General features: G+C 40.5%; 1 protein-coding gene across 1 annotated transcript in view; it reads left to right on the top strand.

Annotated features, from left to right (window-relative positions):
- Positions 1–13,999, top strand: part of ABCA12 (ATP binding cassette subfamily A member 12) — a 154,841-nt gene that overhangs the window by 128,643 nt on the left and 12,199 nt on the right. The window contains exon 30 of the mRNA XM_063429419.1: positions 6,150–6,242. Coding sequence (XP_063285489.1) covers positions 6,150–6,242 — 93 coding nt within the window. The remainder of the gene's footprint in view (positions 1–6,149; positions 6,243–13,999) is intronic.

The raw sequence follows: 13,999 nt of genomic DNA, 5'->3' as shown, positions 1-13,999 counted from the left end.
CGTTCCTGGATGCTGGAGGTTCATGCAGGGTGGAAGGAAGACGGCGAGACTCCAGTTAAGCTACGGCGGTTGTGGAGTCTGCGGTGGTTGTGGTGTCTGCTGCAGTGTTTGGAGTCCTCAGGAAGCGCTAGGAGCATCCGTCAACGGAAGGTGTCCGTTACAGACCGCAATTAAAATTATGCTATGTGAAGAATCAAATTGAACCCTGTGTAAGAGGTAAGAGAATGCACTAAAATTGGTTGTATTACCATGGGAACCAGGGGAACAAACTGCTGATGGTACCACTTTTTAAAAGTTGTCCCAGCTCTGGCCATCTTACACAATTTAAAGAATATATACCAATTAATCACTAGATGTAAGTGATAGTGAAATCTAAAACCTTTTGTTATCTATACATGGAATATTCTGTTCCTTATGAATACCCCAATTTTTATCTTCACAGTATTGGTTATCTGCAAATATTTTCAATTCAATTTCTGGTTTGTCAATTGTTTATTTTGATCACCTTTTGGGGGGTTCTCAGCTTGCTAGTTTTTCACTTGTATTGAAATTCTCAACCAGTTTTAATTTCTGATATGATGCAGCCAGCAGGCAGCATAATCTTTGCTTAGCTGCCCACACCTACAATGTAAATTATTTTTTTGCCCTCTCATTTTAAAGAGATTCAAGCAATGCCCATTTTCAACTCCTTCCAAGCAGAAGTGTTATTTTTAAATTGCAAATAAAAAATAAAATACAAAACAATATATAATCTCAGAGAAACCTGCATACTCCATTATCTTAACCCCTTAAGAACACATGACATGTGTGACATGTCATGATTCCCTTTTATTCCAGAGGTTTGGTCCTTAAGGGGTTAAACTGGCTTTAAATCCCACAAACAGTTTTTAAAAACACCTTACTGAGGCAAAAATAATGGGAATTTAGTTACAGTATATAATCATAGACTGCATAGTTCTATGATTGGCCCTTGAATGGGTTGTTCAAAACCAAGGATGTTAGTGTGAATTCCCATGTACTTACATATGAAACTAGGAACTCTGCAAAACCTAATCATCAGAGGCAGCAACAAAAATCCAATAAATGATCGGACAGACACTTGCAACCCTTACAAGTGTCTCCCAGGCTGTTCTCCGCTTGCGTCCTTCATGTGTGAAGTGTGTGTCTGCATTTTTCACTATACTAGAAGTGCAGATTTCATTAGAAATTGGCATTTTTATGAAGTAACCTTGTTATACCCCTGGGTGTTAATCGGACCACCGGTCCTGTTATTTCCTGGTTAGGTTAGTGTCATATGGTTGACACTGCTCAGAGCGCCTGCCTTATAAAGACTTCTCATTGAGCTGCATTGGGAAGGAAGTGTCAAGCTTCAGAAATAGAAAATTAAGGCTGGTAGACATTGAAGCTCTGTGTCAATTAATCAAGACATTCAATTCAGTTTTGCTTTTTTATATACTGAGTAAATCGTTCGGAAAATGTCAATAAAAGGTTTGAAGGAAGGAGTTGAGTTCAAAACCAGGAATTGTAGGACAAAAGTACTAATCAACATGAAAACTAAAAGGAATTGGGATTGTTTTTAAAAGCAGATTTATCTGAAAATGTCATAGGAAGAAGTGTTTCAGTTAAAGCAATAAAAAAACACTACAAGCTTTTAGTGTGAGGAACCATGCTAGGCTATAGAACTACATCTATGTAATATGTAAAATGTTCCCATCTACATCAGACTTATGCTGGAGACAATGTGGGGAAATTAGTAATATATATCAGAGTAACAGAGAAGATAAAAAATGAACCAATCACAGTACAGATATCAGTAATACAGGGTAATGAAGTCCCTCTCACTTCCTCTTTCGTGATGCAGCCGCACCAGTAGTAGTCAACCATGTGAATTGTGATGAAGATTCAACCAGGTAGACGAAAAACACAGTGTCCTCAACTATGTAAACCAGGATGTATTCTTGAATGCAAATGATGTCTCAAAGTAGCAGGAAATGTTTCACACTAGAAATAAAAAAACAGAGACTCGTGAAAGTATGGTATAAAATATCTGTTGCTAACAGATATAACACAACTGGAATAAGTCATTATGTAAGAATAAAACTTTTATTCAACTGAGATAAGTCATTATATAACTTTGCAAACATCCTAGCAATTAGTATGCATAACTGAATAACATCATTAATTACAATTATTAGCATAGACCATAGAAGGTCAATCGAAGTCCATCAGAAATTGAGCTATGAAGATAAGCGTTCAGACAAAAGGGAGGGAAAAGTTGTGGGAAAATATTTGCCTCCTGCTTTTAATAAAATTTTGATTATTCGGTCATTAGCACTAGAATAATCCCTATTTATATGGAAAGACAGGAGACTTCATAGTTGCTATTTTAACGCCTGTAAATAAGAGGAAAAAAGGCATGAGAAATAAAAGGTACGGAAGGTTGATTCTCTAGACCAGTCGGCCGAGGGTAATATGTCAGAGAGGGATCCACCTGCCAGAAAACCAGAGGATGCAGCAGCACTATGAACCGAATGAGCACAGAAGGAGGCATCAACACCTGCAAGGTTGAAAAGCCATCAATCAATGAGCGATTATAGAACAGGACACTGGTTGGCGAGGTCAAACTTGAGAATTAAGAGTGGACCTTTAGGATCCCGTAGGGGAATAGTGAAAGAGATATATTGTTATAGGCAATGCGCTACACAGAGAGAGGGTCTATCTGGGAAAAAGTGGTAAAAAAACTGAGGATGACAGAGTCTTAGTTCTACGGGAAATAGAAAATCTAACACCTTCAGAATAGAAAGTGATAGCGTGAAAGTCAAAATATCGGACGTTGGAAACTCTACTGAATAAAACTAAACACAGGAGCAAGGTCAGCTTAGCGGAAAATTGTCTCAACAAGAGGTCAGCATTAGTTGGCCACGGTTCCAAAAAGGAACAAACTAGCGAGACGTCCCAAAATTAGGAATATTGAGGTGCAGGTGGTCTAGCCAGTCTGATGCTACGTAAGAGTATGCAGATCGGTGGATGTCTACCCACAGCAAAGTCATCAACAGGAGTGTGTGCTGCTGAAATTGGTCAAATAGTGAGGATAGGAAATTCATAATGGAAACTATAGTTGCTGAAAAGGGATCAATATCCCTTTCCACACACCAGCTATTCCAGATCTGCCAACTGGAGAGGTAGGAGCTTCGAGTTCCTGGAGCCCATGAATCCCTTAATAATCCTTTAGCAGTAGACGAAAGTCCCAACATACACCAAAATCCCTTGAAACGGTCCAAGACACCGACTGTAGATGATCCTGAATGACCAAAGTATAGAATTCTTTTGTAGGACCTCGGAGAAGGCCTGGAGACTGAAGAAGGAGCAGGGGGATAATCTATTGACAACTCCTGGAGGATGGGATACCAGGGCTGTGCTCTCCACAGAGGGGTAATAAGAAGTATTGTCACACCGAGTTTCTGCAGAGTCAGAGGAATGAGAGAGAATAGGGGGAAGGCATTAGACCCCCATTGAGGCCATGTCTGAAGAAATGCATCAACAGCTTAACATGCTGGGTCTGGAAGCCAGCTGAAAAATTCCTCGGTCTGGCGATTCAGTCGGGAAGTGAAAAGGTCTAAGTGTAAAGGGAAACGAGCCTGTCAAAGGAGATGGAATACGTCCGGGTCCAGTTGCCAGTCATTGGCGTCCCTCCAGTGTTGGAAAAACCAGTCTGCTACTAGGTTATCCAGGCGTGGGAGGTATTCTGCATGACGGAAATATTCCTGGTCAAACAAAATTGGTAGAGTTCTTTTGTCAAATCTGAAAGAAGTTTGGAGTGGGAACCTCCTAATCGATTTACTTGGCGGACAGCAGATAGGTTGTCAATCTGTAGAATTAGAGAGCAATTGTAGGCATCCTTTGCGAAGCTGCGTGCAACGAAGGAGCCAGCAATCAGTATGAGGCAATTTATGTGAAGAGTCTATTCTGAAGGTCTCCAAAGTCCTCCAGTGAATAAGTCTGAGCAAGTCGCGCCCCAACCTTTGAGACTGACATCCGATTCTCGGATGAAATCTGGTTGGGATCCGAATATGGCTCTCCCATTCCAAGCTTCCATACTGTGGAGCCACCAATCTAGTTCCAGTCTGACCTCTTTGGTCAGGGAGATCAGCTGATCGTACGATGTGGACCTTTGAAGGTAGAATGTTTTGAGATGTTGCATTGCCCTGTAGTGTAGTGGTCCAGGGAAGATGGCCTGAATGGAGGCTGACAGTAGAACTATGACTCTTGCCAAATCACGGAGATAGATGCAAGGAGAGCCTAAGAGTCTCTGTGTGTCTTTCTTTATATTTTTTATTTTGGAGAGAGGGAGTTGGAGAATACACTGAATCGAGTCTTTCTGAAAATCCAGGAATTGTATGGTCTGTGATGGGAGAAGACAAGACTTCTCAAAGTTGATTATGAATCCTAGATTCTGTAGGAGAGCGGTGGTAATTTCCATGTGTAAATATAGAGTATGAGGGTCTTGGGCCATAATGAGTATGTCGTCCAGATAGATGATGGACCTGACGCCCTGAGATCAAAGGAGGGCCATAACTGGTTTCATGAGTTTTGTGAAGCACCAGAGGGCGGATGAAAGCCTGTATGTGAGGCAAGTGAATTGCCAGAGTTTGTGATGCCAGAGGAATTGAAGGTAACTTCGATGAGCAGAGGCAATTGAAATGGTAAGGTAGGCATCCTTGAGGATGAAGTGGGAGAGCCAATCTCCCTCGCAGAGCAGGTTGCATAGAAGGTGTATCCCATTTTAACGTGTTGATAAACAGATGGATTTAAATCTTGTAATTTGATGACTGACCGAAATTCTCCAGTCTTTTTCTTGATCAAGAAAACATTGCTGATTAATGTTGGGGGGCCAGTGGAAGGTTTGATGGCTCCTTTATCTCTGAGTTTGCAAAGTTTGGAATGCAGAGTCACCTCTTCGGCTTGACTCAGTCATAGAGAAGTGGGTGCTCCTTCCTGATATGGATGGGACATGAATTCTATTTGGAAACCTCATACTGTTTGAAGGATCCAGGGATCTATAGTTAGTAGAGACCATTAAGGGGAAAATTTGTTAGACGGCCTGCAATATGAACATGGAAATAAGGTGGATTACCTAAAGCAGTGCGTCCGCGGAGAGAAGCAGATCTGCGTCCTCTGGTGGGACCTATGCCAGGGAACAGTTGTCTGTGATAGGGTTTGTATTGACTTGAACTCCACTGTTCAGTAAGGAGAGGCCTAAAGCCAGTGAAGGCCTGTCTTCTGGTTGCTAGGCCTCTATGGTGACCGGCTCTCTCAACAGACACAACCAAAAGTATTACTGTGCTGAGAAATAAAATAAAAAAACGTACCTTGAATCATGATTATTTATTTATTTATTTTTTAATCTACTTTGTTAACCATTTCTTTGCTACTGGGAGGTTTGAGTAAAGAAAGTAAAGCAAATATGAAGCCCCCTGACTTTCCATAAAATTGGCTGCCTGGAGCAGACTGTCTGTAGTATTTATTATCATTAATAACTGTTTAAACATTGCAGCGTACTGCAACTTTAAGACGTAACCTATTCAAATGTTCTTAAATTCTAAATACAAAAATGTGTATGTTCCTAAATACACCTTGGGCTGGAGCCTGATGCAAAACACAAATGACACATATGACACCTCCTGCAAGACCCTGCACTATAGTAAAAGGCACAACAATGTGTTGTGTATCACTGATCTCCACTGTAGAAAATGTGCAGTATTGTGCAGTGTAGCGCTGTGTATCTCAGAGCTCCAGGACAATAAAACGTAAGTAAGATGCCTTGAATGAGCATATCATAGATTTCCACAGTAAAACATTTCACAGTAATATACAGTGAGTGAGCATATCATGGATTTCCACAGTAAAACATTTCACAGTAATGTGCAATGTGTGTGAGTGTATCACAGAGCTTCACAGTAACACAGACTGCAGTAATAGGAGTAATTGGATCAAATTGTCAGTATATTAAATAAAGTTGAAATTGAAGCTTTGCCCATAGGGGCAACATAGAGGGACCAGGCTGTATGTAGGGGATGGCTGTGGTCAATAACACTAATACATAATACAAGTCTGATTTATAACGCTTCTCTTCTTTTCCTCTTTTACAGCATGGAGGAGTGTGAAGCCCTCTGCACCAGACTGGCCATCATGGTAAAAGGAAAATTTCAATGCATCGGATCCCTACAGCACATAAAGAACAGGTCAGCTACATATATTTATTTTCAGATATTTTTTTTGTGAACATTTTGAGATGTTATATCAATATATGCAGTACAAAACATGTTTAGCTGTATAAAATACAGAAAATGTATATATGAAACATTATTAAAGAGGGGAAAGAAGACCAGGAAAGGAAGGGGAAGGGGAAGGGGATAAAGCGAGAATTGTAACCCTTTTAGTTGTGTAATGATGTGAGAATAATTTTCTTAATTTTTTAAATATATCTACAATACTATTGTTTGATACTTCATAGATAACTCTGACATGTGGGTGTAACCAGGGGCGTATTAGCCGCGAGGCAAACAAGGCATTTGCCTTGGGCGGCATTTTCCAGGGGGCGGCAAAAAACGCTGCCCCCAAATGCCCAAGGCAAATGTCTTGTTAGCCTTGCGGCTAACAGACATGCTGGGCTGGTTGCTGGTTGCTGGGCGGCCGGCGAGGGAGCTCTTCCCATGAGCTCTCTGCTCAGCTCCCTCACGCGCCGCCCGCAGAGTGAGACTGGGAGCCGGAATATGACGTCATATTCTGGCTCCGCCTCCCAGCCTCACTCTGCGGGCGGCGCGCGAGGGAGCTGAGCAGAGAGCTCAGGGGAAGAGCTCCCTTGCCGGCCGCCCAGCCTGCCCGCCAGTGCCGTCCTGCAGCCACTGGACCACCAGGGAATTGGAGAACCCCCCCACCCCCAGCATTCCCAAAGGTAGGGGGGGGGGGAGTAAATAAAAAAAAAAAAAAAAATTGTTAATGTGAGTGTGTGTGTCTCTGACTGTGTGTGTCTGATAGTGTGTGTGTCTGATAGTGTGTGTGTCTGTTAGTGTGTGTGTGTGTCTGTTAGTGTGTGTGTGTGTGTGTGTGTGTCTGTTAGTGTGTGTGTTAGTGTGTGTGTGTCTGACTGTGTGTGTCTGACTGTGTGTCCGACAGTGTGTGTCTGTTAGTGTGTGTGTCTGTTAGTGTGTGTGTGTCCGACTGTGTGTGTTTGTTAGTGTGTGTGTGTGTGTGTCCGACTGTGTGTGTCCGACTGTGTGTGTCTGTTAGCTAGTGTATGCGTATCTGTCAGTGAATGTGTGTGTATTTAGAAGGCGGGGAAGGGTTGGGTGGGGGTGGCGCGCGTGCGCGCGGGGGGGGGGGGGTGTCTGAGTTTTGTCCTGCCTAGGGCAGCACAAAACCAAGATACACCACTGGGTGTAACACCTTCAAAGGGTTTGTATCGTATTAACGTGATCAAATCAAAATAATAATAATGAAAGAAAATAAAGTAAGGAGCCGGTAAATAGCAATAATATTTTTAACCTTTTTACTTTGCTGCATTTTCCCACTGATCCAAGTGAATATTTAACCATCAAAGTAAATTGTATCTCAGCACTGATACATCAGTCACAGTTTTTTATTGTCAAATCAGAGAGTCTGCTGCTGCTTTACTCATCCTGCACTACAGGGAGTGCAGAATTATTAGGCAAATGAGTATTTTGACCACATCATCCTCTTTATGCATGTTGTCTTACTCCAAGCTGTATAGGCTCGAAAGCCTACTACCAATTAAGCACATTAGGTGATGTGCATCTCTGTAATGAGAAGGGGTGTGGTCTAATGACATCAACACCCTATATCAGGTGTGCATAATTATTAGGCAACTTCCTTTCCTTTGGCAAAATGGGTCAAAAGAAGGACTTGACAGGCTCAGAAAAGTCAAAAATAGTGAGATATCTTGCAGAGGGATGCAGCACTCTTAAAATTGCAAAGCTTCTGAAGCGTGATCATCGAACAATCAAGCGTTTCATTCAAAATAGTCAACAGGGTCGCAAGAAGCGTGTGGAAAAACCAAGGCGCAAGATAACTGCCCATGAACTGAGAAAAGTCAAGCGTGCAGCTGCCAAGATGCCACTTGCCACCAGTTTGGCCATATTTCAGAGCTGCAACATCACTGGAGTGCCCAAAAGCACAAGGTGTGCAATACTCAGAGACATGGCCAAGGTAAGAAAGGCTGAAAGACGACCACCACTGAACAAGACACACAAGCTGAAACGTCAAGACTGGGCCAAGAAATATCTCAAGACTGATTTTTCTAAGGTTTTATGGACTGATGAAATGAGAGTGAGTCTTGATGGGCCAGATGGATGGGCCCGTGGCTGGATTGGTAAAGGGCAGAGAGCTCCAGTCCGACGCCAGCAAGGTGGAGGTGGAGTACTGGTTTGGGCTGGTATCATCAAAGATGAGCTTGTGGGGCCTTTTCGGGTTGAGGATGGAGTCAAGCTCAACTCCCAGTCCTACTGCCAGTTTCTGGAAGACACCTTCTTCAAGCAGTGGTACAGGAAGAAGTCTGCATCCTTCAAGAAAAACATGATTTTCATGCAGGACAATGCTCCATCACACGCGTCCAAGTACTCCACAGCGTGGCTGGCAAGAAAGGGTATAAAAGAAGAAAATCTAATGACATGGCCTCCTTGTTCACCTGATCTGAACCCCATTGAGAACCTGTGGTCCATCATCAAATGTGAGATTTACAAGGAGGGAAAACAGTACACCTCTCTGAACAGTGTCTGGGAGGCTGTGGTTGCTTCTGCACGCAATGTTGATGGTGAACAGATCAAAACACTGACAGAATCCATGGATGGCAGGCTTTTGAGTGTCCTTGCAAAGAAAGGTGGCTATATTGGTCACTGATTTGTTTTTGTTTTGTTTTTGAATGTCAGAAATGTATATTTGTGAATGTTGAGATGTTATTTTGGTTTCACTGGTAAAAATAAATACTTGAAATGGGTATATATTTGTTTTTTGTTAAGTTGCCTAATAATTATGCACAGTAATAGTCACCTGCACACACAGATATCCCCCTAAAATAGCTAAAACTAAAAACAAACTAAAAACTACTTCCAAAAATATTCAGCTTTGATATTAAAGATTTTTTGGGGTTCATTGAGAACATGGTTGTTGTTCAATAATAAAATTAATCCTCAAAAATACAACTTGCCTAATAATTCTGCACTCCCTGTATAACCTCACATTAACACAACCTTTCTCACCTCCTCCTTGTGCTGAAAATCACATATACAGCCATTAGCACTAAATATGTGGAAACCAGGGCCGGTGCAAGGATTTCTGTCGCCCTATGCAAAGATCCATTTTGCTGCCCCCTCGTGTCACTCTCTTACTGACAGACACACATTGGCAGACACACTCACTCACTGACAGACACACACAGAAACTCACTGACAGACATACACTCACTCACTAACAGACACACACACAGGCAGACACTTACTGACAGACATACACTTACTCATTGACACACACAGGCAGACACATACACACAGACAGAGACTCACTGACATACATATACTCACTCACAGGCAGACACACACACACACACAGGCAGCACTCACTGACATACATTCACTCACTCACTGACAGACACACACATGCACAAAAACACACTCACTGAAAGTCAAACACTCACACACTCACTGACACAGACTCAGACATCCAGCCTCCTTACCTCCCATGGGTCCAGTGTGGGGCAGTTCCTCACTCCTCCAGCACGCTGTTTAGTATCTCGGGGCTGGAATTATGTCATATTCCGGGCCCGGGCATCTCAGAGGGCGCGCGAGGGAGAAGTGGGAAGATGCACTGCCACACTGCTACCTGCCTGCCTTCTCTCCTCTGCCGGCATTCATTGGCAGAGCAGACACCCGCCATCAGGGTAAGCAGGTGCCTACTCTGCCATACCGAAAAACGGACAGCTTCGGGAGCGCCCTGAGGTGGCCATATGACCACCTCCTGGGCCCCCTATGACAAGGCTCCTCCAGGCGCCCCCATTTTCAGGGGCAGCTCTCAAACTGTAAGCCCAGCGTTGCGGCTCAGGAGAGGGAGAGCCCACTAGGAAATATCCCGGTGGGCGCCCCCAGCAGGCCTGCGCCCTAGGCGAATGTCTAGTTCGCCTAACTGTGGCACCTGCCCTTTTGGAAACACAAATTGCAACACCTACAAATTAACTCACAATCACAGAAATGAGGTGCTAAGCACTCTACTATAAAGAATAATATTACAAAAATGTTATGGAATACCAATGTCAACATAAAAATTTACCCGTTTTTTGTTTGTTTGTGCTCTGTTTGTTTGTGCACTCCTGCACTGATACAGTAAGAACTACATACATATACAAAATGTGATTCTTTTTATAAATGTGATTAACTATACTTTTTATAAATGTGACTAACTATACTTTTAACTATAGGTGCATACATGCAATCTCCCTATGACTGGTTACAATTGTCCAATGTAGACAGCAGACAATACCCCAAGGCAGGCTTCCGTGTTGATGTCAGGCACTACATGCTATTTCTCTTGGTTCCATGAATAAAATGGAAAGAAGGACATTCTGATTTTTCAAAGCATTTTGTAAATATGTTATTACTATTTATTGAAGAAAAAAGAACATCCTTACTGTTCCTTTAAGTAACACAGTTGTAACGGAGATTTGCATTTTATGAAGTCTATGTGATGGAATTAAGTCTATGTAATGTATGCATTTGTAGTACTATTTGAAGAAGTAGCTACACTATATAAACAGTTTTAATAATAATACAAATAATAATAAATACTTCACTTTTCCTTTAACCCCTTAAGGACACAGCTTCAGAAGCTTGTCTTTCACTTAATGACACAAGCATTTTTTGCATTTTTTGCTGTTTGCGTTCAACTGCAATTTGCATTTTACTAATTTATTGCACCGGCGCATATTATATACCGTTTTTTAAAGGACAGAAAGGGCTTTAATTTGATGTAACATATATTTACATAAATGCTTATGTATTATTAAAAAATACAGAAAAATGAAAAAAAAAATGAAAAATCTTGATTTTCTTTTTACAGTTTTTGCAATAATAATGTGTGCACAATTAGTGCAGGTTAAGGAAAGTAATTAAAAATAAATTCATTTAGTTGTTCTGATTTACAGAATATATAATGTGTCTGGGATTTTATGTTTTTTTTGGTAGTTACAGGTCACAAAGCACAAGGAGTAAAATAAACTTTTAATGTGGAGCGATTTTAGAATTTGGTATGTTTGTCTTGTAAGCTTAATAGCCATAAAAGAAAACAAAATTGCCACACAAAAGTATATATTTATATAAAGTAGACACCACAGGCTATTTACCTAAGGTTGTTTTGACACTTTCTACATAGCCATTTTACCGCCAACCTCTGCTAAATATTGGAGTAAAATTGTGTTTTTGGGGGTTTTTTGGCACACAAACTTATAACAAAGAACTTCTCATGTGTATTTTGTAAAGTTGGTGTGTGCTATTCCTGTACAAAGTTTTATTATGTGTTCAGTTACTTCTGCTGAGTACAACGGTACCCCCATTGTATGTCTTTGGCACTATTTCGTGAAGCTACAGTGCCATATGGGAGACCTGTCCTTTTCAGTATTCACAGTAGAATTTTGAGAGACGGATTTAATGAGCCTATGCTTCCATTTGGGGTATTATAACAGTTTGACTGTTCAAAAAAAAAACCACAAAGGCCTACCATTTGTAAAAGTAGACACTCCAGGGTATCTCATAAGGTGCATATTGTGCCTTAACATGCCCCCATTTTTTTACCATTACATGCCAAAGTATGTGGTAAAAAATAATGTTGTGCATTTTTGTTGGGCATTCAGTATTCACAGTAGAATTTTGAGAGACGGATTTAATGAGCCTATGCTTCCATTTGGGGTATTATAACAGTTTGACTGTTCAAAAAACCCCACAAAGGCCTACCATTTGTAAAAGTAGACACTCCAGGGTATATCATAAGGTGCATATTGTGCCTTAGCATGCCCCCATTTTTTCACCAATATATGCCAAAGTATGTGGTAAAAAATAATTTGGGGCATTTTTTTACATACGGATTGCATTTTTGCTGGGCATTTTGTATATTTCATATGTGCCACTAAGTTCAAAACCTCCAATTTATGCTCAGCTAAGTCTTCTGAGTAAAACGACATCCCCAATGAATGTCTTTGGCACTATTTTGTGAAGCTACAGTGCCATATTGGAGACCAAGCCATATCAGTTTTTACAGAACTTTGAATTTTGACGCTGGGCCTATGTGCAATTTCCAAGCATCTTCGCAGGTTTTAAATTCAAACTACCCCACAAAGGCCTACCATTTCTTAAAGTAGACACCCCAGGGTATTTCAAAAGGCATATTTTGAACATTAGCGTGGGATAATTTTTCCGCTAGCTTGTACCAGGTGTAGTGGTAATAAGCGTTTTTTCTGCCTTTTTGACACACAAAGTGAGTTTGCACAGTATATTTTGCAAACCTTATGTGTGCTACGACTGTATAATACTTCATATGTTGCTCAGCTATGTCAGCTGAGTACAAAAATACCCCCGTATGTACTTTTGCCAGGTATATGTGGACATCAGAGGGGCACATTTGGGACATAGTCATTCCAGTTTTTTTCAAACTTTAAATTTTTACGCTGTGCCCATGTCCCATTTTAGAGTATGTTACCAGGCTATATAATTCAAACTACCCCACAAAGGCATACCATTTCTTAAAGAAGACATCCCAGGATATTTCAAAAGGCATATTTTGAACCTTAGTGTGGGATCATTTTTCCGCTAGCTTGTACCAGGTGTAGTGGTAATAAGCATTTTTCTGCCTTTTTGACACACAAAGTGAGTTTGCACAGTATATTTTGCAAGCCTTATGTGTACCACCACTCTATAATACTTTATATGTTGCTCAGCTATGTCGGCTGAGTACAAAAATACCCCCGTATGTACCTTTGCCAGGTATATGTGGACATCGGAGGGGCACATTTGGGACACAGCCATTCCATTTTTTTCAAACTTTAAATTTTTACGCTGTGCCCATGTCCCATTTTAGAGTATTTTACCAGGCTATATAATCCAAATACCCCATAAAGCCATACCATTTCTTAAAGAAGACATCCCAGGGTATTTCAAAAGGCATATTTTGAACCATAGCGTGGGATAATTTTTCCGCTAGCTTGTACCAGGTGTAGTGGTAATGAGCGTTATTAAATTTCTTTTTTAACTTTTGAAAACTTTTTTTACTTTTTAAAACAATTTTTTTAACTTTTGTTTTGCTTATTAATTTTTTTAAAGTTTCCTAAACTTTCGTAAAACTTTTTTTTACAGATTTAAAATTTTTCTAAGCTTTTTCTTTTACCGTTAACCCCTAACTAGCAGTAAGCTGCACTAACAGTAAATTCCCCATTTTCCCATAACTCACACCCACCCCAGCTAGCAAAATATTTAATTATACAATATTTAAATTAGTTAATTAAATAAATTTAACCCCTGAGGGTTAAAAATTAAATACAATTTAATCGTCAGGGGTTAAGAAAAATTAGATCACAGTATAATACTGTGATCTGTATTTTGATCACTGTAGGCAGTGATAGACTGGCAGGGAAGGGGTTAATTTTTATTTGGACTGGGTAAAGGGTTTATTTTTTTTAATTTTTTACTTAAACGTTATTAAAACTTTTTTTTTAACTTAATTTTTTAACTTTTTAAAGCTTATTTTAAAACTTTTTTTAACGTTAACCCCTAGTTAGCCTAACACTAAATCCCCCAATTCCCCACTAACTTCCACCCTCCCCAGCTAGCTAAATTTATAATTTTAAAATATTTAAATTAATTAATACAATCAATTTAACCCCTGAGGGTTAAAAAAAAAGAATTAACCCTCAGGGGTTAAAAAAAAATAAGATCATATTAAAATG

This window comes from Pelobates fuscus, chromosome 8 (genome assembly GCF_036172605.1).
Source record: "Pelobates fuscus isolate aPelFus1 chromosome 8, aPelFus1.pri, whole genome shotgun sequence".
NCBI classification, from domain to species: Eukaryota; Metazoa; Chordata; class Amphibia; order Anura; family Pelobatidae; genus Pelobates; species Pelobates fuscus.
Note: the sequence above shows the minus strand (reverse complement) of the source record. Positions and strands in the feature narration are given on the sequence as shown.